The sequence below is a fragment of the Phoxinus phoxinus genome, assembly GCF_949152265.1.
Source record: "Phoxinus phoxinus genome assembly, chromosome: 23".
In the NCBI taxonomy this organism is placed as follows: domain Eukaryota; kingdom Metazoa; phylum Chordata; class Actinopteri; order Cypriniformes; family Leuciscidae; genus Phoxinus; species Phoxinus phoxinus.
In genome coordinates this window covers 796,258-820,849 of record NC_136898.1, presented here as the reverse complement: position 1 = coordinate 820,849, position 24,592 = coordinate 796,258, and the positions used below count along the sequence as shown (strand labels likewise).

Sequence of the window (24,592 nt, the reverse complement as noted above, 5' to 3'; positions counted from 1 at the left end):
CCAGCAAGCACACATTAAATTGATCAAAAGTGACAGTAAAGGCATTTATAATGTTACAAAAGTTTATATTTCAAATAAATGCTGTTCTTCTGAACTTTCTATTCATCAAAGAATCCTGAAAAGTTTTATGTATCGCAGTTTCTACAAAAATATTAACTGTTTTTAACGCTGATAATAATCATAAATGTGTCTTGAGCATCAAATCATCATATTATACTGATTTCTGGAGGATCATGTGACACTGAAGACTGGAGAAATGATGCTGAACATTCAGCTTTGATCACAGGAATAAATTACACTTTACTAGATATTCACATAGAAAACAGCGGTTGTACGTTGTAATAATATTTTTTTACTGTATTTTTGATCAAATAAATACAATCGTGAGCAGAAGCGACTTTAAAAGAAAAACTTTTGAACAGTACTATTAATAATCCTAAGACAAACACCTGATATTTATCAATGTCTGATGCCAATACTGACATCTAGAGTCTGACGGTTGCTAAACTGCTGATACATACATTATAATGAAAATATAATTACACAAAATCACTTATTTTACACAATATTTACTCTATTTCGTTCAAAAACGGAGGCTCTCTCTACATCAATCCGGATACATTTAAAAGAAGCGTTTCCATAATAAAACGCTCTCCATCCACAATAGGGCTGTCAAATAATTGTTTTTTTATTTGAATATTCATTGAATTTTAAAAATCCTGCACATTCGAATGCAAATTGTGTGTTCATGTATTTCATTACTCTGTGTTTTATTCACTATTGTAACATCATTTTCCTTGCATGCACATTAAGGAAACTATATTTTTCTTAAGAACAATTGTTTCAAATGTTAATGCACTTTAAAAAGTAAATGTCATTTCATGTTAATAAATAATGCAGTGCTTGATTTGGTTTATGTTGCGCTCGCTTGCGCCTTCTTGTGGACACAGGAGACAATACAGCACTTTTTTCCCTCTAACATTATTAAGTATTGCCTTTTGAATTCGAATACAAATCGAATTTTGCTAATATTTAAGAAAGAAATTCAGATGTAGCTTTTCAGCCATTTTGACAGCCCTAGTAAACACAAAAGCTCACAGAGATTGTACCGAGAATAATCATTTTCTCACGATTTTTTAGTGTAGACCCGGATTAATGTAGAGACGTCCACTGTTTATATCCACTGTGTCTGTCAATCATTTCATTTCATTTATTTATTTACATAGCACATTTATTGCAACAGCTGTTGCCCAAAGTGCTTCACAATCACTAAAAACACAGAGGAGTACAGACAGAGAAATTAAAAAAGAAAAAGAAACATAGTTAATCTGATGCATCTGCTGTATTTTCAAAGCTCCCAGGCATTATATATTTTACCTCCTGCTTTCTCAATATCTTGGAAAGGATTTTTTCTTTTCACAGACACGGCGCCACCTTCGGCTTTGTCGTCTCCTGAAGCGCTCCGATGCTCGAGCTCCAGGCGAACGCATCCGGTGAGATCGCTCTCGGCGAAGATCTGGTTTGTCCGTGTTCCCACACCGAGCGGTTTTCCGCTAGCACACGTATTCAACGGGCTACAACCCTGACTTTCAACTCTGGGCTGTTTAATGCTAAATCGCCGTTTCCTTCGGCTACGGAAACAAGTGTGCTTCTGACACGCGGCTTGAAAGCCTCTCTTAAAGTTCTCGTTGAAGTAGCCGTAGATAATGGGATTGACGCTGGAATTGGAGAACGCTAGCCAATGAGAGATAGGGAAAACGTAGCTTGTTAGAAGCTCCAGATTGACCTCGTCTGGACGAGCGTAATCAGTCAGTAGCATTAGCGTCCACAGCGGAAGCCATGATAGCATGAACAGCAAGGCAACCACAATTAGCATCTTTATCACTCGAATCTTGCGTTGAGACGCGGGACATTTCACCTGTGAAGGAATATCGGCGCTGGAAAGGACGGTCGTGCCGTACAGTTTTGCCCCGATTCGGCCATACATTAGCATGATTAGCACGAGGGGAATCACGTATATGTGCACGAACAGGACTGTCGTGTACACCTTCCTCATCTCGGGGTCGGGCCAGGTCTCGTAGCAGGAGTACAGCGGGTACGTGCGGTTGTGGTCGTCACTGTGAACCATGAAATGGTTTTTTTCTTGCTCGACAGTCAACATTAGCGCTGAGGGAAACATAATGGTGAGCGCGAGCACCCAGATCGTCCCAATCGACACCTTCGCGACAGAGAGCGTGAGTTTGGGCTTGAACGGGTAAACGATGCAGCGAAACCTGAGATCCAGATGAGGAGAAAACACATATGCGGATCATTAACCCAGATGTAATGTTTTCTAGAGCTCAAAATAAGTTTAAACTGTCAATCAACAGTTTCAACTGTCAACTGTCAATAAACTGTCAATCAATACAAAAAAATGTATTAGATGAATCTATTCACCACTGCATTTCATGAGGCTAAATTTCAATCAGCTTTAAAGCTGCAGTCCGTCGTTTTTCCTCTTTGTCGCCATCTCTGTTAGAAATCTGCAATTGCAGTTATTCGCAGAATTATTAACTGTGCGTGGGTAGTAAATCGGCATGAAACAGCGCGGATGAACACAATGTATTGAGGCTGCCGCGTCGCTGTGGATACTGTAGCCTACTGTCATCAGCAATCTCAGAGTATACTTTTTGAAAGTGTCAACATTAGAATTTTCATCGGAAAATGTCATCTGAACAAGTAAGTAACATTCACGTTTGTTCTGACCAAATTCGGGGGGTGGGGGGAAGCATTGCAGTAGGCTATGCTGATTAAATCTAACGATTGCTTATACTATCACATCAAAACGTGAAAAATATATTTTTTCTGTAGCCACTCTGAAGTCTGAAGTCTTGGGTTTTACAACTGGTGAATCTCCAGTTGTCACTGGTGATTGTCGCTTTAAACTTTCGGGATCCGCCATACCAAGTGCTAAGTTAAATCTCCACCATCATCCACACACGCTATATAGCCGACTAGCCGGGGACTCCTTCTCTATGTGTACAGAAGTGACGTAATGACGCAAAGACATGCTCGAAATTCCCGCGGAAATCCACCAGTACCACTGGAATTAAAATCATTATTACAAGCTTACCGTTTTGAATCGAGGTAAGGCAAGCAGATCGTTTTGAACACTGGCTGGTTACTTTTTTTTCAAAAAATGTCTTTTTTGATATTTTTAAACCCAAAAAAGTGCCGGACTGCAGCTTTAAAGGGTTAGTTAACAGTGCAGCGTTTCTGGAGTGTACATCAGAACGGAGGCTCACTATTGGCCAGCATCACACGCATCACACACATGACCAGCGTCGGCCAATAGTGAGCCTTCGGTCTGACGTACAACCCAGAAGCGCTGCGCTGTTACACTACGTGAACTCACTCAGAGGCCCACACTAAAGAACATCAAGAGTTGAATAAAGTCCTTATTGTTGTGTTTTTTTGCGCACAAAAAGTATTCTCGTCGCTTGATAAACTGAAGGTTGAGCCGCTGTAGTCACTCTGACTATTTTAAACATCGTCTTTACCAACTTTCTGAGCCGGCAAGTTTCAATTACAACAGAAGCCTATGGAGGAGTGAGACCGCGCTCAGATTTAACCACAAATATCTTCATTTGTGCCCCGAAGATGAAGGAAAGTCTGATGGGGTTGGAACAACATTATTTGCGCTTTATTGTATATTTGGATACCGTCACACTGTTTTTTTTGTGTGTGTATTTAAATATTGTAACAGGTGTCTTAAAGGATTAGTTCACTTTAAAAAAAACTTTTGCTGATAATTTCCTCTCCCCGATGTCATCCAAGATGTCCATGTCTTTCTTTCTTCAGTCGAAAAGAAATGAAGGTTTTTGATGGACACATTTCTCCATATAATGGACGTCAATGGGCCCCAAACGGGTCAAGGTCCAGATGACAGTGTCAGCGCCGCTTCAACGGGCTTTAAACGACACCAGACGATGAATATGGGTCTTATCTAGCGGAACCATCGTCATTTCAAAAATAAATAAAAAAAGTTTAAGTTTTATAAGCACAAGCGCTCGCCTTGCTCTGTTCTGTGATGCGCGTTCGTGGCGTCACGTAATACGCAGTTACGTTGAAAAGGTCACGGTTCTGTGAAAAGTCATAGGCTTTTTAATATTCCAACACCAGGATACACACACGAGATGGGCATTTTAAACGATAAACTGACACAAAGACATTTGAATATGTGTGTATGGTCCTCCCTCCGCACATCTGTAAACACCGACTCGTCAAGCGTGACCTTTACAGCGTAACTGCGTATTACGTGACGTCACGAACGCGCATCACAGAACAGAGCAAGGCGAGCATTTGTGCTTATAAAACTTAAACTTGTTTATTTATTTTTGAAATGACGATGGTTTGCTAGATAAGAGCCGTATTCATCGTCTGGTGTCGTTTAAAGCCCGTTGAAGCGGCGCTGACACTGTCATCTGGACCTTGACCCGTTTGGGGCCCATTGACGTCCATTATATGGAGAAATGTGTTCATCAAAAACCTTCATTTCTTTTCCACTGAAGAAAGAAAGACATGGACATCTTGGAGGACATCGGGGTGAGGAAACTATCAGCAAAAGTTTTTTTTAAAGTGAAATAATCCTTTAAGTTATTTTATAGTGTCATTTATATTGTAGTTATTGATTTGCCAAAGACTTGTATTGACAAAGAAAAATGTATTTTCATGTTTGTATTTGAATGCTTCTTTAACATCTTGGCTAGGGGACTACAGATGAAAAATAGCCTTTTGGCTTATTCTGGCTTAGATAAAACCATTTTTGTTCATGTGTTTAATGAAATTGCACTGTCCCCTCTTAAAGGTGCCATGTGTAATTGTCTGGCAAAAAAAATCAAGTCATACTCCACATTCCATACCAGATGGGGGCAGTATACCTCACATATCAAAATATGTGATGTAGGATATGGTATTTTATAAATCACACACTATAAATATGATAAAGAAGCAGAAACAGATAGTTGCAGTAAAGTAAGATATTTTAATAAGTTGAAGAAACAATAATGATTTGTGACACACAGTCACACACACACTCGATTTGCGCATCGCTATCATGTGTGTATTACAGGTAACGTTATTACATTGCTTCCTGATATCACGTGCGCAAACACAAATAACCTATATTTATATATATATATATATATATATATACTACAGGGCCGTTGAATGCTTGTATCTGATAACCGTGAAGCTCTTGTAATTATTACTTTACCCAACCTCTCCATGTCGAGTGATGCAGTAAACATCAGACAGCGCACGTGAACCGATCATCTCTAGGCCTACTATAGTAAAAAAAACACGAACACTGTTGAAAGATACAGTAGGCTACAAATGACCTGTTCGCGCCACAAATTGTTCTCCGTCCTTAGCGACCGAGTCATTGAATGTGAAACAGCGGCTGCTGTCATCAGAGAGCAGCAATATTCAGACAACGAGGGCGCGCGCGCCGCGCTGATACCTCCGTTTCAGTTTTTCGAGCCCGCGCAGTGCGGCGGTCAGAACACGGAGACCATTCTGCCCCTAGCTATGCGTGCGAAAGCATGGGGAGCGATCCCGGGCGTGTCAGAATGGGTGCTGAACGTTGTAAAACAGGGCTATACGCTGCAGTTCGCTCGCCATCCCCCGCGCTTTCGAGACCGGACCGTGACGAGCGGTCCTTTTCTTATCTGATTTGATTTGTGCTTGATCAGAGCGCGGTGGTTGTAGGGGTCTCTTGCCAAAGGCTTCAGCCATCCTTCCGCTCTCTTCCCTGAATTGAAATGAAGTAGTGGGCTGTACTTTCCTACTGTCTATGGTACTTTCCACACGATTGACATCAGGTTCAAGAACGCCCACAAAGCCGTGCGAGTTATTTGTGTATTGCAGGTTGGCTGGTGGTTATGTTGCCCGCATACCGCCTCCCATGGCCGAAACTGGTATTACGACACCTGTCGGGCCGTGGCTAGAAATGCTAATGCTAATTAAGGTTGATATCTCTGCAGCACTATAACTTGACATTTTTTTAATGACATCATTGCCCTTATTTCTTCTCATTCTTTTGATGCGTGTAGCTCATTTTTTGGATATTTTTACCTCAATTTTTACACATGGCACCTTTAAATAAACCAATAAATAAATAAACATGGGGGAGAGTAATTACTAGCCCTTTAAAGAATCCAGCTGAGCAGCAGATATGAGCAATACCTGACACGATATCTGCTCTATTGTTTCCCTTCAATGATTATTTTTTATTTTATTTTATTTGACTCTCAAAATTCTGAACACTTACCTGTCCACAGCGATAGCAACTAATGTGAAGACTGAAGCGCAGACTGACGTTCCTTGAACAAGGCCACTCAGTTTGCATACCGTGTTGCTGAAAGGCCAACCTGACGAAGACAGACACATAATAAGGTTATATCTAGATAGATCTAAATTAATCCAGATACATTATAAGCATTTTCTAAAAGTTCCGACAATTTTTGTAAAAATAATTTTACTGCACATACATAAAAATAATAAAAGCTCCCTGAGACGATACAGAGAGACCAAATTGCTCATGCTATTCTTCTGGCACAACCATTTTATTAGAAAAATATCTTCCTACATAATAGTGCATTTTGGGGATGTGCGAGAGGATTAAAGAGCTCACATTCTGCCCTTTTACAAAGTCTTGCTGTAGTTTTCTGTCTCGACTAGAACATGTTTTCCTGCTTGAATGTTGATTATTCTCCTCATATTCTCCATTGTTGCGGCTCCTCTCTTCCCAGTCTGTCAGTAACGCTCTGTTTACTTCCTGTCTCTATGAAGCCCCGCCTTCTGAAAAGCACACTGTGCTCTGATTGGTCGGCTGGAGCAGTGTGTTGTGATTGGTCGAGCGCTTCAAGTGTGAAATGTCCCGCCCCTTACCATAACCGCCAGTTTAACACACTACTAACTAACTCAACCAGGCCCCGCCCCTTTATTCTGCGTATGAATTATTATAATGAGGAATATAGTGACGTGTTCGTTCCCGGAAGAAACTCAAGACTACAATGGAGGCGTTTCAGGAGTTCAGAAACACTGACACTGATATAGAGACCGAGATCATTTAGGCCACGCCCACACCGGGGGGGAAACGATCCAGCCGTCTCATTGACGCTGTAGTGTGTGAAGCTGCCTCGTCATTTCTGACTTATAACAAAAAACAAAACAATGTCTGAAAGCTGCTGTGTGACGAGGTGTACAGCAAACAAGCTAAAAACACAGAAATAAGTTTTTATAAGTAGTCGACCCCAAAAAACGCATCTTCTCCGTGATTGGTGCGTTTAAAAAGGTGTCTTTAAATGCTCAAAAAACGAGCGTTTAAAGACACAAATGTGGATACCGGCGATTGAGAACTAACTTCCGCCCACTGGAGGCGACAGGATAGCTTAGCTTACAGAAATATAATATATAAAACTGACATTTGGATATTTGACTCAGCAGTGATAATGTTTTCTGCACACGTAGTGTTTCTTTAGTGCACACGAGTGTCAGGATCACACAATTTAAACATTCGTTACAGCCTATATCCACTGTTGTGTGTTTAAACGCTCGTATTTTGGGGTCGACTGCTTATAAAAACGTATTTCTGTGTTTTTAGCTTGTTTGCTGTACACCTCGTCACACAGCAGCTTTCAGACATTGTTTTGTTTTTTGTTATAAGTCATAAATGACGAGGAGGCAGCTTCACACACTACAGAGTCAATGAGACGGCTGGATCGCCCCCCCGCTGTGGGCGTGGTCTTCAGATTATGACGCGTGTCGCTCGGTCTCTATAGATAATTAACTCCCAGTGGAGGGACTTTTATTATTATTACACATTATGCAAATATTGTTTACATTTCAGACACAATATTTTACAATCTCTACGTTAATCTCTCACCTGTGATGAGGTTGTCCACTAACGTGGTGGGAATGCAGAAGATCCCGATCAGTAGGTCGCTGACGGCCAGATTCAGGATGAAGATGTTAGTCACGGACCTCATGCGCCGGTTCCTCAGGACTATCGCACAAACCAGACCGTTTCCCATCAGGCACAGCAGGAAGATGAAGAGATACGCCAGCGTGAACAGCGTCGCCGTCGGCAGGGAATGCTGGTAGTAAGGAGACAAGATGAAGCCCTCCGTTGTGCTGGAGTTGGTGCCGTTGGTCTGGTTTGGGCAGGAGACGAGATCTGAGATGATGCAGACGGAGCCGGCATCCCATAATCCCTCCATGGATGCACAGAAATCCTGGGAAAACAACACATTAATATGGAACAAAACAAAACAAAATTCCTTTAGTTTTAGTACTGATGCTTAGGGCTGTAAACGATTAATCACGATTAATCGAATCCAAAATAAAAGTTTGTGCTTACATAATATGTGTGTATTGTGTATAATTATTTTGTATATATAAATACACACACATGCATGTATATATTTAAGAAAAATGTGTTATTTATATATAAAATAGTTCTATTTATTAGGGGTGTAACAATATATCGTGCCACAATATATCGCAATACAAAAATGCAACAATACGTATCGTGGATAGTGACAATATGTATCGTGGATAGTTCACCCAAAATAGAAATTACTGTATAAGAAAAAAATCATGTTTTCAGAGTTTTAGTGTCAGTACTACATTAAACTACTATATAATGTTGATTATAATGTATAAAAATTGCAATGGTCAGCTTCAGAATCATGAATATTTTTATTCTGGTGTCACCATTGTCTTTGAATTACAAGCACCAAGTCCAAACCTGTTCATTTAAACCCACAATGTAATATCAAAGTTAGCATTTTAATCAACAGTACATTTTTTGTTAACCTTTTATCATATGTCTTGGGAGTATCGCAATAATATCGTATCGTGAGTTCAGTATCGTGATATATATCGAATCGTGAAATGAAGGTATCGTTACACCCCTACTATTTATATATAATATAGGCTAAATCATATAAAAATATATATACAGTATATAAATGCAAATATTTCTCAAATATATACATGCATGTGTGTGTATTTATATATACAAAATAATTATACACAACACACACACACACACATATTATGTAAACACAAACTTTTATTTTGGATTCGATTAATAGTGATTAAACGTTTACAGCCCTACTGATGCTAGTGACATTCTGCTGAATGCTTTGGTAAATCATAATTTTGACAAATCAACATACAAAGGTCATCAAAATGATAACATTAAAAAAAATCATAATTATGACTTAGTATGTCTATGATTTTTGTCATAATTTTGACTTTAAGTTTTAATGTTTTGTATATTTTAACTTGTACGAGATCAAGAACAGACATTTGAACTAGTGAAGACATAATTATTGATATCAAAAATAAAGGTTTTTACTAGTAAGTATTGTATTCCTGATATGTGAAATCGGAGTTATAACTATATAATAATATAGTTCTTAAAATAAATTCTTGATATCAACAATCGAATTTGAATAACAGCCTATGGTCACATTTAATTAGTGGAAATATAATTACGGATATCAAGAATTCGTATTTCTGTCATTGTAGATATCAAGAATTAACATTTTTACTAGTGGAAATCTAATTACTGACATCAAAAAATGCTATTACTAGTAAAAATCTAATTTCTGATATCAAAAATTATGTTGAATATGGTAGAATATTGAATTGTTGATATCAATATAATAGAATAAAAAACAGCTTGCCATGGACACACAGCTCTACTCTATATCTCAGCAATGATAAGGTTTTGAATCAAAAGTCCAATTATGTTTCTTTTTTCTAGCTGGTTTCAAAACAACTAATTCAAAACTGTCTAATATTAGAGCGATTTTTGTGAATTCTGTCCTCCAAACTAAATATGAAGCTTTTGGGCATCAGGTATAATCATAAAATCAAGCTTACACCATGTAATGGATTCACAGCTTGTGTCCAAAATATGCTTTATTAAAATGTTATTGATTGTATTATTGGGGGAAGTTGTCACACATCTTTGTTCTTCATAATTTGTCATTGTACAATTTATCAACTGCAATATATATGTAGGCCAAAACAATGGTTTGATATTTTTCATATCCAATTTTGCTGTTTCATTAATTGCTTTACCGAAAGATTTGCTGAAAAAAAAAAAATATATATATATATAATATGGGTTGTGTCCGTTGTGACAACATGCCCCAAAATCACTCAACGAATGTCAATATATATATTTTTTCCCAGGGCAACAACCGTGGAAATAGCTTTTAGATAGCTCAATAGATTTTAAGGTTTGTATCTACAGATATTTAAAACGCACTCAGGAAATAACGTTAACGTATTCACTAGAGAGAGAGAAAAAATGTGACAACTTGCCCCCAAGCGCAAATCTCTCATATTTTAGTTCGGATAACAATATATTCATGTCTAGGACATGTTTATTATCTTTATATCAAAACAATTTTCCACATTATTCAGCAGTGAAGATCGTTTAATCCCGCTCATGATGAGGGAAAAAAGCGCGAAGAAGCTGCAGTGATTCTGACTGAGAGAACTTCACCTCAGGTGCAAAAACTGATCAAAGTAGCTAAAATATTTGATTAAAAAAAAATTTTAACGGTTAATGCGAGTCACAAAAAGTCTTACCTTTCAGTCCTTCAGCTCAACGGGTGAAATAAAGCCAGTATTGTAATAATATGAGAATAAAAAAGAGCTCGATTATAATGGCGTGTGTCTTCAACTCTGTCACACCTGTCACGCGCTTCTGATGTCCGATTCACGAACCGGTACTTTTCAATGATTCGTGTGAACCGACTTACAAACCGTGTGTAAATACTTGACTATAACTTAGGCATAACTTGTTTGGGAGAGATTAATGAAGAGCTAAATACAATTAAACTCTCAATTATGTAACTTATAAACAAAACAGAAAATCAGTTTTTAAGGGACACTTCTCTGAGTGATGTCCTAACGAGTCGAATCATTTAAATGAACCACCCAAGCGAGTCGACTCCCTGAAATGATTCACTTTTTCACACATCACTCACAAGTCACGACAATTTTCACATTTAGTGCTTCACATGCTGCAATTAATGTGGCGCAATGATTAGACCCGCTGATTAATAATTACTGCCACAGAAATGACTCGCAATAATTACGTTAAATAAAGCGTTTATCGTGAATGCTAAAACCAATATAATTAGAGCGTATATTTAATTTTGTCGAGATATAATTGATTCGCATATTCATAATTAGGTCGACATACAGTAGAATTCCTCACAATAGTTGCAATGATGTGTGGGAGGCTAATTCCTCTGTTTAATACATTAACTAAACACTGAAATCTAAGAATAATAGCACACGTGTTCACATTAAAAATACCACATAATGAAAGTTGTATATTATGAGGAAATGCATGTTGTAAGGTTAGTTTATGCCCCATAGCACCTGTGCATCATGGGTGGGTGATTCTTCATCAACACCTGTGAAATATTACAACCTTTTTTTTAATTGACCAGATTTAGAACATCTCATGATGTCTTGTTTGTTTCTTTGAGAATATGCTAATTGAAATATATTTGAGCATGCATGCCAGCTTGTGTTTCTTTATCCTTCTGTTGCTGTTTAAAATTCAACATACACTAGAGCTCATGAAGATCAAAAAGAATTGTACACAAGAAACTGTTTTCTTTCATCATTTCAACTGTGAAATCGACTGGTTATTTGTCTGCATCATGCTGTTAAAAAATGCAAGAGTTCATATGCTTAACATTTTCTGAACTGCAGAAGCCTAATCTATTGCATGCATGCCCGTGATATTGCTGTTGAATCTTCATGTTGTTTGGTTAATGCACATATTAAATATTAAACCCCTTTCTCCTTCTTATAAGCTTCGAGTTTTATATATAGCTTTATTCTTCTTATCTCTCACAAATGTTCATCTTCGATTTCCCAGCTGTGTTTGCTGACATTTCTATGCAGCGCTGCTCGGATCCCGAAGGGTTTAAAGACAGCAGGAAAGACTTTTGTGCACAGAGCTCAATTTTAACAGTCTATTAATCTCAGCGTGAGTGCGAGAAATATGAAATATGGGCGTTTTAAATCAACATTTGAGGCTCCTGTATTTTTCACCTCTTTCATGTTGTGTTTTATAATATCAGCTCTTGGTGTGTAACACTGAACTTTATAGACCTGCCCAAATATTTTATTATTGATATAAAAAAAACTGTTAAAATCTGTGTTGTGTATATTCTTCCCTTTATTATTATCTTTTTTCCACCTGTTTTTATATTGTGCAGTATGTGGTGGTCACATAATCTAGTGTAAATGTGAACTTTGCATGAACAAAAGTTAGACATTAAGTTATGAAAATGTTACTTTTGAATGTTCTCTGAAAGTTCTGAAACAAGTCACATTTAAGATCCTGGGTCAGACGTAACAACCCAGTGTTTGGGTAGTTTTTGTGTAACCCAGATCCTGGGTCAGACGTAACAACCCAGTGTTTGGGTAGTTTTTGTGTTACCCAGATCCTGGGTCAGACGTAACAACCCAGTGTTTGGGTAGTTATTGTGTTACCCAGATCCTGGATCAGACGTAACAACCCAGTGTTTGGGTAGTTTTTGTGTTACCCAGATCCTGGATCAGATGTAACAACCCAGTGTTTGGGTAGTTTTTGTGTTACCCAGATCCTGGGTCAGACGTAACAACCCAGTGTTTGGGTAGTTTTTGTGTAACCCAGATCCTGGGTCAGACGTAACAACCCAGTGTTTGGGTAGTTTTTGTGTTACCCAGATCCTGGGTCAGACGTAACAACCCAGTGTTTGGGTAGTTTTTGTGTAACCCAGATCCTGGGTCAGACGTAACAACCCAGTGTTTGGGTAGTTTTTGTGTTACCCAGATCCTGGGTCAGACGTAACAACCCAGTGTTTGGGTAGTTTTTGTGTTACCCAGATCCTGTGTCAGACGTAACAACCCAGTGTTTGGGTAGTTTTTGTGTTACCCAGATCCTGGGTCAGACGTAACAACCCAGTGTTTGGGTAGTTTTTGTGTAACCCAGATCCTGGGTCAGACGTAACAACCCAGTGTTTGGGTAGTTTTTGTGTTACCCAGATCCTGGATCAGACATAACAACCCAGTGTTTGGGTAGTTTTTGTGTTACCCAGCTCCTGGGTCAGACGTAACAACCCAGTGTTTGGGTAGTTTTTGTGTTACCCAGATCCTGGATCAGACTTAACAACCCAGTGTTTGGGTAGTTTTTGTGTTACCCAGATCCTGGGTCAGACGTAACAACCCAGTGTTTGGGTAGTTTTTGTGTTACCAGATCCTGGATCAGACGTAACAACCCAGTGTTTGGGTAGTTTTTGTGTTACCCAGATCCTGGGTCAGACATAACAACCCAGTGTTTGGGTAGTTTTTGTGTTACCCAGATCCTGGGTCAGACGTAACAACCCAGGGGTTGAGTTATTTATCGCAGGCTTTTTGCGACCTCTTCAGGAGAGATCAGTGCAACTCCGTCTAATAGTGTCTCCGGTAAAATACAGGTTTGAGTACATTTTATTTTATCTATAAATACGTTATTGTTCTGTACATAGTTTAATTTTATGCAAAGCAATATACAGGAGCACGATTTGAGTCACCTAAACGAGTGTCGAGTCAGTCTTTTCACCCGATGCGTAGCATAAAATGTTATGTTTTTATTCAAAAAAGATACAGAATCTGTACACTGATTGTTAGTGGACAGGCTATGGAGTCAGTCGGCGCATACTTCGGCTACGAGTGAAACGCAGGACGGCGGTCGGTTAGAAGTTCCCTGGCTTAAAAACTATATAAAATATACAGTAAAATATGATTAAAAAAATAAAAGAATTATCATGCAAACCAGTGGTTGTGTAGAGTTTTTTTTTTTTTTTTAGTTTAGAGGATTCAAGTTAATCCGTAAACATTAATTCAAGTATGAAGTAAAAAGAAAAGAAGAAGCTAGTACTAGAGTAAAATTGAATCCACCCAGTATGTTGGGTTAAATAAACAACCCAATTTTCTGGGAAAAATTAACCCAACATATGTTCTGTCCTATATTTACCCAGCCCTTGGGTTGTTTTGTGTTTTCATATAACTTTGAACAAACGTTCTGTGAATGTTTCTAGAACGTTTGCTCATAACTTTGACAGAATGTTCCCGTTTATCTGATAAAAACTGTTCAGTCTAGTTTCAGGCACACATTAATATTCCCAAATCTTTCAGAAAGTTGCTGTTCACTTCAAAGCTCTCCAGCATAATTGATTTTAAAACACAGAAATAGTCGTCAGATGAACATTTTGTTCTTGGCACTGCAAGGTCAAGGTTTAATCAAGTAATTACTGCCTCCTGCGGAGACTTTCAAGAACATTTAAAGCTCCTGACATGACATTATAAACGCAGAGACATTTAATTTCCCATTCTAATCCCATATGTTCTATACTAAAGAAAATAAATGGGTCTTGTCTTGCTTACAGTGGCCTGAAAACAAATATGCATGCACATTAATAACCTAATTGCTCTCAACTAACCAAACAAAACTAAATCTAATTGATTGGCACTATATCTGTATGTCAGTCTCAGGTGCAAAAAGTTCAAAAGCAAGAGATTGTTCGATCATGCTGGATTTACTTTCATTAAATTGTTGCTTTTGCAAATAATGATCAGGATTTGCATGAAGAACACGAGGCGTTTGAAGGTGTGGAGTCAAGTAGGTTTGAGAACGGCACCATATTGATCATACGCAGGTTTACTGAGGCTAAATTGGCAGTCTAATGAAGCTCAGAAAGCCTCATGCAAGCATAAGAAAAGCCGCCCACATTCCCAGCGGATTCACCAGAACGAACAAACACCGGCCACTATATTTGTGAGATAAAGGCCTTCCTTTCCTTAAAGAAGATTCGTTTCAAGCCTGATCTGTTTCACTGGCCCGTTCACACCAAGAGTGATCACTATAATGATAGTTATAAATTAGCTCTTTAATCTATTTGATTATTTTTGGCCGAAATTTTTTTTTTTTTTTTTTTTTTTTTTTTTTTTTTACTGTTTTACTTCATTGGAATGGTTCAAAACTTGGTAAAGGTTTTGGCACTTGCTGTGTGAACACAACAAAATCATAGAGATGATTCGGAAAGGTTAAATGGTCCTGAAAAACAGCCACACTTGTTCTGTTTGCGCTCAAAAATGAATAAATTAAATAAAAACAGGATAAGTTTCCTCTAGTGGAAGCGTGTGGTACTGCAGCCGAACACATCTCACTGAAAGCTCATTTACTGAGATATCAAACTCACATCTGGAGCATACTCGTTTAGATTTATGACTTTGATTCAGTTTCAGAGTAAAACGTGTTTTGGAAAAATATATAATTTAAAAATGCGTTTGCTTGCAAAAAACAAAACATTTGCATCACGAAAAATGAATTTTAATAATAAACTTACACTTCTATAAAATAAAATTTGTTTAATTTTTTTATTACTTTTTTCACTTTAGCAATAATCTGCTAAGTATCGTCTTTAAAAAGAGACCAAACTTCAGTCTGTGATCCAAAGATTTGAGATTTACCAGTTTATGCTGAACATTTCATTTTCAGGTCTATGCTCAAAAAAGTGAATAAATGGATTATAACTACTGCATATATATAATTTAGTACCATAAAATACACTAAAAATACAAAATATTTAATAAAAAACATGATCAAACTATAATATAGTAGCCTACACTCATGTAATTTCACACTTGTTTTCGCTTGAATTCACCGGGTTGATTTAGACAAAGTACAACACTTAAATATCCCCAATAATGAAACTTCCCTGCAGAATAGACAAGCATGACTTTTGTGCTAACGATTAATTGTCATGCATATAATTGCGATTAATGATTTACTTCTGTTTTGTTCATGTCACTTACAGTGTAAGCCTAAAGTTATTTATTTTTACTTGGAATCGTATATAACATAATAATAAAAATTATAATAAATTAGGCTCATATAATTCATTTTAATGCTGTGAAAATTGTGTAATATAATATAATATAATATAATATAATATAATATAATATAATATAATATAATATAATATAATATAATATAATATAATATAATATAATGCTGATTAATTCCTTCACTTCGAATGAAGGAAGGCCTTTGACTTTATGTACTTTACAAGTTTTTTTAACATTAGGCTATGTTCTTTCTTCTTTGGAAAATGTGATTGAAATTTAAAGTGCCTAATTATTGCAGTTATCTCAAAATATTGCAATTAAATCGAATAACCATGATCAGAAGATTAATCAATAATCACATAGTTTAATATATATAAAGTGTTTTGATTGAAATCATTACTTTGATGAGATGATGTGTGATATTTACTGTACGCTGGCGGTAGAGATGTAATGATGCTCATATTTATTGTTTGTTCTCTCTGCCATCATGTGGTCATTCATCACATTACATATTCATATTCATATTCACATTCATCCAATGGCAATAAAGCATCAGGTCACAGTCTGTCCAACATTCAGTTCCTGATGCTTCTCCTCTTCTGTTGAATAAACCTAAACACATAAACACATAAACATCTGCATTATTATATTCTCACACTCATTACAACACATTTAACCCTATAGTGAAAAAAAAAAAAACCATAATGTATGTGAAATACATTTATTTTATGCTAAGAATACTACAAATACATATTTATTTGTATACATTGAACGTTTGGTATTCTAAACTGATATACTTAAAGTCTGCTAAATTTGAAGAACTAATATTGAACTTAATGCACTTTAGTAGTCCGGAAATATTGCTAAACTCTAAGTATATTTGATTCTGCTAAAGTGGAAATATTGCAAGAATACTTTAGATACACTTTAAATATAAATAGGCCTATATACAGTCTGATATTATAGATCATATCTGTAGAGTGATATTAAAACACATGTTAGGCTTATCAAGAAATGTGCATTGTGCAATAAATGTGCAATAAATAAGTGCTTCAAATAAAGTTTCATTATAATATTTATTACTAACTTTTTAGTCATAATCTCAATTTTTTATGTCACAATTACATCTTTTAAGTCATAATTTAAATACAATAACATGAACATAATAACGACTTTAAGAACCCACAGTACCTCAGCCAGTGTCCGGCAGAGCCGCTCTCCACGTCTTCGGCTGATCTCTCGTCAGGACACTGATCCTCACAGCCGACCGAGAACCTCTGAAGCAGAGCGCTCTTCCACTTCACACAGGACTGTGGTCCGGGAGTGTGTGTGTGTGTGTCCTCGCAGTGTTTGAGCTCGTCGTCTGTAAGGATCTTCAGCTGTGATGCTTCAGAGTCAGACTGTGGACTCGGGTTTGGTTCCTCCGTGTTGGTCTTCAGGGATGTTTGAGGAATCAGTTTCTCTCTGGTTTGAAGGGCCAGTTTGACATCGGATGAATCTTGATCGTCAACATTTTTCTGTTCAGATGCATAAGCTTCTTTGCTTAAATCAGAGTTATTATCCAGGAAGTCGACCTCAGTCCGTGAACAGCCGGAAGTCTTGGGCTCAGAGACCCGTGTGTGTTTGCTCGTGTCGGGTCTGGGGTTTATCGGGCTGGTTTCTGAGCTGCTGCTGCTGCCCGGGTTCCGGCGCCACGACCGGCGGCTCGTTCTCCTCTCCGGCGCCCGGATCACTGGATCATCTCCCTCATCACCCTGAGACTCACTCCAGCCTGTGTGTGAGACAGCTGATCAGCTCATCTTAATCCATATTCAGTCAATTATGTCTTTCATAACCCAGACAGCAACATAGTGGAATCCATACCGGATCTGGGCCGGCACTGTGTTGCTGTCTGGGAAGTAACACTAAATTATAATTTTTTATTCCAAAGGGTGATTACATATCAGAAACTCAGAAGACATTGAAGATGAATTATAAAATGATATGATGTTTAGGCCCCCTGAGTGTTAGACAATGAACAGTTCGATATTCACTATGTAGGCCCTCTTATTTATATTTATCCAGTTGTATGTACACATCTGTACGTAAGTCTTCTGCTTATTTCATCTAGATGCTTAATACTTATTATTGTTCACTGTTATTTTACATTTTTAATCCTACTCTTGTTAATTGTATTTCTATTCTCTTGTGTATATATATATGTATGTATGTAAGGACCCAAAGCTCCTGGAAACTTTTCAGATTCTTTTTGAGTTTGTGCACACTTGCCGAATAATAAATACATTCAAATAATATTGAAGACTGACCTTTGACCCAACAGGACCCTGCAGGCGACGACCGACCCTGAAATGAAATGGTTAATCATGCAGACTGACAGATCCATGAACACAGATATAGATTCTGATGAGGAAAAAAACTGTGACTCTGAAAGAAGTTCGACACTGTAATGTACAAATATGCAGAAACTCCACAGAGCCCCTGAAGCGACACGGTGACGGGAGGAAAATAACGAGACGGGAGGAAACATTATATTTCAATCCTTTAGCATAAGACGTCTGCAAATACAAAAGTTTCGCAAGCGAACACAAATGATTTGTTTTGCAAGCAAATGGTTTTTGGGTGAACACAAAAGGTCTGCGAGCAAATGAAAATGTTTTTTGAGTGAATGCAAATGTTTTGTTTTGCAAGCGAACGTGATGCAAATGTTTTGTTTTGCAAGCGAACGTGATGCAAATGTTTTGTTTTGCAAGCGAACATGATGCAAATGTTTTGTTTTGCAAGCGAACGTGATGCAAATGTTTTGTTTTGCAAGCGAACGTGATGCAAATGTTTTGTTTTGCAAGCGAACGTGATGCAAATGTTTTGTTTTGCAAGCGAACGTGATGCAAATGTTTTGTTTTGCAAGCGAACATGATGCAAATGTTTTGTTTTGCAAGCGAACATGATGCAAATGTTTTGTTTTGCAAGCGAACGTGATGCAAATGTATTGTTTTGCAAGCGAACATAAATGATTTGTTTTGCAAGCGAACGTGATGCAAATGTTTTGTTTTGCAAGCGAAAGTGATGCAAATGTTTAGTTTTGCAAGCGAACGTAAATGTTTTGTTTTGCAAACGGACGTAAATGTTTTGTTTTGCAAGCGAACGTGATGCAAATAATTTGTTTTGCAAGCGAACGTAAATGTTTTGTTTTGGAAGCGAACGTAAATGTTTTGTTTTGCAAGCGAACGTGATGCAAATTGTTTGTTTTGCAAGCGAACGTAAATGTTTTGTTTTGGAAGCGAACGTAAATGTTTTGTTTTGCAAGCGAACGCAAATGTTTTGTTTTGCAAGCGGACGTAAATGTTTTGTTTTGCAAGCGAACGCAAATGTTTTGTTTTGCAAGCGAACGTAAATGTTTTGTTTTGGAAGCGAACGCAAATGTTTAGTTTTGCAAGCGAACGTAAATGTTTTGTTTTGCAAGCGAACGCAAATGTTTTGTTTTGCAAGCGAACGTAAATGTTTTGTTTTGGAAGCGAACGTAAATGTTTTGTTTTGCAAGCGAACGTAAATGTTTTGTTTTGCAAGCGAACGTAAATGTTTTGTTTTGGAAGCGAACGTAAATGTTTTGTTTTGCAAGCGAATGTAAATGTTTTGTTTTGCAAGCGAACGTAAATGTTTTGTTTTGCAAGCGAAAGTAAATGTTTTGTTTTGCAAGCGAACGTAAATGTTTTGTTTTGGAAGCGAACGTAAATGTTTTGTTTTGCAAGCGAATGTAAATGTTTTGTTTTGGAAGCGAACGTAAATGTTTTGTTTTGCAAGCGAACGTAAATGTTTTGTTTTGCAAGCGAACGTAAATGTTTTGTTTTGCAAGCGGACGTAAATGATTTGTTTTGCAAGCGAACCTGATGCAAATGTTTAGTTTTGCAAGCGAACGTAAATGTTTTGTTTTGCAAGCGAAAGTAAATGTTTTGTTTTGCAAGCGAACGTAAATGTTTTGTTTTGGAAGCGAACGTAAATGTTTTGTTTTGCAAGCGAATGTAAATGTTTTGTTTTGGAAGCGAACGTAAATGTTTTGTTTTGCAAGCGAACGTAAATGTTTTGTTTTGCAAGCGGACGTAAATGATTTGTTTTGCAAGCGAACCTGATGCAAATGTTTAGTTTTGGAAGCGGACGTAAATGTTTTGTTTTGGAAGCGAACGTAAATGTTTTGTTTTGCAAGCGAACGCAAATGTTTTGTTTTGCAAGCGAACGTAAATGTTTTGTTTTGGAAGCGAACGTAAATGTTTTGTTTTGCAAGCGAACGTAAATGTTTTGTTTTGCAAGCGAACGTAAATGTTTTGTTTTGGAAGCGAACGTAAATGTTTTGTTTTGCAAGCGAATGTAAATGTTTTGTTTTGCAAGCGAACGCAAATGTTTTGTTTTGCAAGCGAATGCAAATGTTTTGTTTTGCAAGCGAACGTTATGCAAATGTTTTGTTTTGCAAGCGAACGTAAATGTTTTGTTTTGGAAGCGAACGTAAATGTTTTGTTTTGCAAGCGAACGTAAATGTTTTGTTTTGCAAGCGAACGTAAATGTTTTGTTTTGCAAGCGAATGCAAATGTTTAATTTTGCAAGCAAACGTAAATGTTTTGTTTTGCAAGCGAACGTTATGCAAATGTTTTGTTTTGCAAGCGAACGTGATGCAAATGTTTTGTTTTACAAGCGAACGTAAATGTTTTGTTTTGCAAGCGAACGTGATGCAAATGTTTTGTTTTACAAGCGAACGTAAATGTTTTGTTTTGCAAGCGAACGTGATGCAAATGTTTTGTTTTACAAGCGAACGTAAATGTTTTGTTTTGCAAGCGAACGTGATGCAAATGTTTTGTTTTGCAAGCGAACGTAAATGTTTTGTTTTGCAAGCGAACGTGATGCAAATGTTTTGTTTTACAAGCGAACGTAAATGTTTTGTTTTGCAAGCGAACGTGATGCAAATGTTTCGTTTTGCAAGCAAACGTAAATGATTTGTTTAGCAAGCAGACCACTTGTTTTTAAAGTGAAACTTTAAAGTTTAAAGTTCCAAAAGAACAGAAATGTTTTGCAAAATAACGCAAAGATTTTCGGGGGAACGCTAAAGCATTCAAATAAAAACTAATTCCCCATAACCATGTCCCCTTAGGGGCCCCTTAAAAACACTTGGTCCAATGAAAGACATTCACTCATTTCGACGTGAACCGACACTTGATCGAAGTGACCCGGGAGCCAGTAAAGATCATCTAATGGATCATGTGACTGACCTCCCGAGGTCTGTGCAGTTTCTCGTCCCCCTGTTCCCCTCTCCTGGAGAGCCTCCGGTGCCGGCGTAACGCTTCCCTGCTCCTGCGGCTCGTGTTGTGGGCCGCTCGTCTGCCGGGCTCTGAGCTCGTGGAGGACGACGGAGACGGGTCTGTTCCCGAACCCAGCTGAAGATCTCTGACGGAGCGAGTCCGAGCGTCCGAGGCTCCAGAACGGCTCCTGAGCATCTCCACTCGCTTCAGCTGCTCTTGGAAGCTTCTAGGCTTCCGTTTCGAAGACCCGGAGCAGTTCAACATGGGAACTGGCATCTTCCAGATCCGTACGGCTCTCCTGAGGAGTTTGTGTGAGAGTGTGTTCAGGTAAATGGCCGGGTGAGCCGCGACGATGCTCTTGTTTTGCCGTGGAGCTTCTCTCTGAACATCAGCACTCCTAACACACTCTTGCTCTGGCTTCAGCGCGTGTTTGGCTGCTTTTATCCGCTGCTGTGTTAGTTCCAGCTGTTTCGTGGCTCTGTAAGTGAGTGACAGAACATCAGAGGAGATTCTGGACTTGGATGGACCTTCTGCAGCATCGGACGACATATCTGGACAGAAAATAAACATCTCTTAAAGGGGGGGTTGATTATGATCTCACTTTTCTAACTGTAGTTAGTGTGTAATGTTGTGTTTGATCATAAACAACATCTGCAAAGTTACAACGCTCAAAGTTCAAAGCAAAGGGAGATATTTAAAGGTAAAGGTAAAATGCCATTTTCACAAGATGTAAAATAAATCTCTGATGTCCCCAGAGTGTGTGTGTGAAGTTTTAGCTCAAAATACCCCACAGATATTGTTATGTAGCATGTTAAAGTGTCACTTTTTGAGGATTTGCAAAAACGCACCATTTTGTGTCTGTCCCTTTAAATGCAAATGAGCTGCTGCAGAGGGCGGGGTTTCAAGAGCTGGTGTGTGTTAGCAGCTGCAATTACCTCACACACACACACTAAAATGACAGAAACTGTTCTGTCTTTAATGTTAAAACGGAGTCAGACTAAGATGGAGAGACTCAAGAAGAAGAAGAACATGTAGAAGAACAGGACGTCTCTGAATGGTTAGTTGATGAGTTTATGTCGCTGATGTGGAGTTAAAGGTGGGGTGTGTAATTCTCTTTTTTGGCCATTTTTTCAAAATCACTTAAAATCCTATTCCTAACCCACTTACAGCCACTGAGTTAGAAGCACTGAAATAAAAATTAAGCAATTTAATCATCTGTGGAAACGGGCAGGACTCGAAAAACACCAGCCAATCATTTCCAAGACCACCTAGAATCATTGGACAGTAAGTGCGTCAATCAATCGGTCGTACCCCCCCCCCCCCCCCCCCCCATCCGTGTCCATGTTCTTTGAGTGGGTGGAGTCAAAGGAAAGAAGGTAGGACCATTTGAGTTGTGTATTTTCAAAATCTGCCAGCCGTTTTGCTCTTCCTCTTCTCAACATGGACTGTGTGTTCAGGGGGCGGGGCTTATGTAAATTATGTAAATTATAGTGTTGGTGATGTCACTAACCCCGGAGGAATGTCATGTAGTTCCAGCCGTTTGTTGTAGTCCTTTTCTTTAAAAGCAAATATCTCCCTTTGCTCTGAACTTTGAGCGTTGTAACTTTGCAGATGTTGTTTATGATCAAACAGCAACATTACACACTAACTACAGTTAGAAAACACAACATTACACACTAACTACAGTTAGAAAACACAACATTACACACTAACTACAGTTAGAAAAGTCAAATCATAATCAGTCCCCTCTTTAAGGACTACAACAAACGGCTGGTAGGAACTACAACTGCAGTAGCACCGTTCAGCCTGAAGAGGGCAGCACTCAGACGCTTTACACCATATATTGTAGAATTAAAACACTTTATACCCAAATGTCAACAAATTTACTTGAATCAATGAACAGCATTAACAAAGCCCCAGTCTTACAGATCATTAACTAAAAAAAGTTGTTTTAGGGTTTAGTTACCCTTTAACATGCTATATAAAAATATCTGTGGGGTATTTTGAGCTGAAACTTCACACACACTCTGACTGGGACATCAGAGACGTATTTTACATCTTGTAAAGAGGGCATTATACCACCGCTTTAAACTCTAATGACATGTGCATTATGAACAGTGAGTGTACCAGTATTGTTAATATACTATTAAATATTATTTATTTGTAGCCCACTTTTCAACATTAATCTCACAATTCTGTGTTGGCTTTTACAATACTTTTACAGCATTTTTTAATCTTAGTTAATATCAATTTCAGCATTTACTAATACATTATTAAAATCAAATGTTGCGTCTGTTAACATTAGCAATGCAGTGTGAACTAACATGAACAATCAATGAACATCTGGATTTTTATTAACTAACAATAACAAAGATTAATAAATACTGTAACTAATGCATTGCTCATTGTTAGTTAATTAGCTAATGTTAAGAAATGAGACTTTGTTGTCAACTTTTTGTAAGTTGAAGTAATTTTGGTATGGTATGTTTTAAAAAAAAATCTGTCTATATATTTTTATTCAAGTTTTAGTTTTAATTATTTTATAGTAAATTTGAATAGATTTGAAATGATGCATGGCAAATTAACTCAAACTAATTTACGTCTTCAATTATATTTTAGCCTACATTATTTTAGTTATCATTTATTTTATTTAAAGTACTTTATTTAAATTTTATGGTTTAGTTTTAGTTAATGAGACTAAGCTTGAAAAATGTCCTCTACATTTTTTGAAATATTACATAATATTAATAATTTCTTTTTTCTGAACTCAGTTAAAACCGGTTTACTGTAATAAAACAACATTAATAATTAAGCAAAACTACGCTAACAGTTCTGAACGGACATTTCAAAAGACTTTCTCAATCATCACATAAAAAGTAAATAATATAAATATAAAACGTTAATTGAAGTATATTTGCATATGAACTCCGCCTCTGGCTCACCTGTGGAGTTTCTCCGGTTCTCCTCGGTCGGTAATCGATGATTTTCACTAATTTCCGCCGATCAGCTTCTGAAGATTCAGTGATTCTGTAACCGATGCGATTTCAAAAAACGCGAATCTTTTGAATCGAATCTTTTCTTTTGAATCACAGAAAACATTCCACTGATGATGAGCGAGTCGTTCATCTCGCGCCACGAACGATTTCTGCAAAAACGATTATGATTTCTTAAAACTTTGTGTAATTTTGCAGTTAGCGTTTGTAATAACTTTAATGCCACGTTGTTAATTTCCATTCAAAACAAGAAAGAAAATGTGTAATGCAATGTTCAATTAACATGTCTATTTAAAAAATAAAAAAATAAAAAAAGCTGCCACAACGCAAGTTTTGTTTTATTTTTTTTGCATTTTA

At 37.5% G+C, this 24,592-nt stretch overlaps 2 protein-coding genes across 2 annotated transcripts; both read right to left on the bottom strand.

Moving 5' to 3' along the window:
- Positions 1-333: 333 nt before the first annotated feature.
- On the bottom strand, positions 334-10,776 carry npffr1l3 (neuropeptide FF receptor 1 like 3). Its single transcript, XM_079600587.1, has 4 exons — positions 10,654-10,776; positions 7,928-8,276; positions 6,311-6,410; positions 334-2,273 (listed from the first exon to the last, which is right to left on the bottom strand). The coding sequence occupies exons 2-4, from the start codon at positions 8,259-8,261 to the stop codon at positions 1,349-1,351; spliced, it is 1,359 nt and encodes a 452-aa protein (XP_079456713.1). The 5' UTR covers positions 8,262-8,276; positions 10,654-10,776; the 3' UTR covers positions 334-1,348.
- A 5,633-nt stretch (positions 10,777-16,409) lies between these two features.
- LOC306991312 (uncharacterized protein) lies at positions 16,410-21,138 on the bottom strand (the record flags this gene model as incomplete). Its single annotated transcript, XM_079599043.1, has 4 exons — positions 16,410-16,572; positions 17,152-17,731; positions 18,267-18,303; positions 21,112-21,138. The coding sequence occupies 4 exons, from the start codon at positions 21,136-21,138 to the stop codon at positions 16,536-16,538; spliced, it is 681 nt and encodes a 226-aa protein (XP_079455169.1). The 3' UTR covers positions 16,410-16,535.
- Positions 21,139-24,592: the final 3,454 nt, after the last annotated feature.

What these genes read in the sequence shown, in the direction of transcription:
- npffr1l3 (XM_079600587.1), bottom strand. Translation starts at nt 8,261, where the DNA reads ATGGAGGGATTATGGGATGCCGGCTCCGTCTGCATCATCTCAGATCTC. An exon ending in AGTGGACAACCTCATCACAG is followed by an intron (nt 6,411 to 7,927) that starts GTGAGAGATTAA and finishes TGTCTTCGTCAG; the next exon opens with GTTGGCCTTTCAGCAACACG. An exon ending in GTTGCTATCGCTGTGGACAG is followed by an intron (nt 2,274 to 6,310) that starts GTAAGTGTTCAG and finishes TCTGGATCTCAG; the next exon opens with GTTTCGCTGCATCGTTTACC.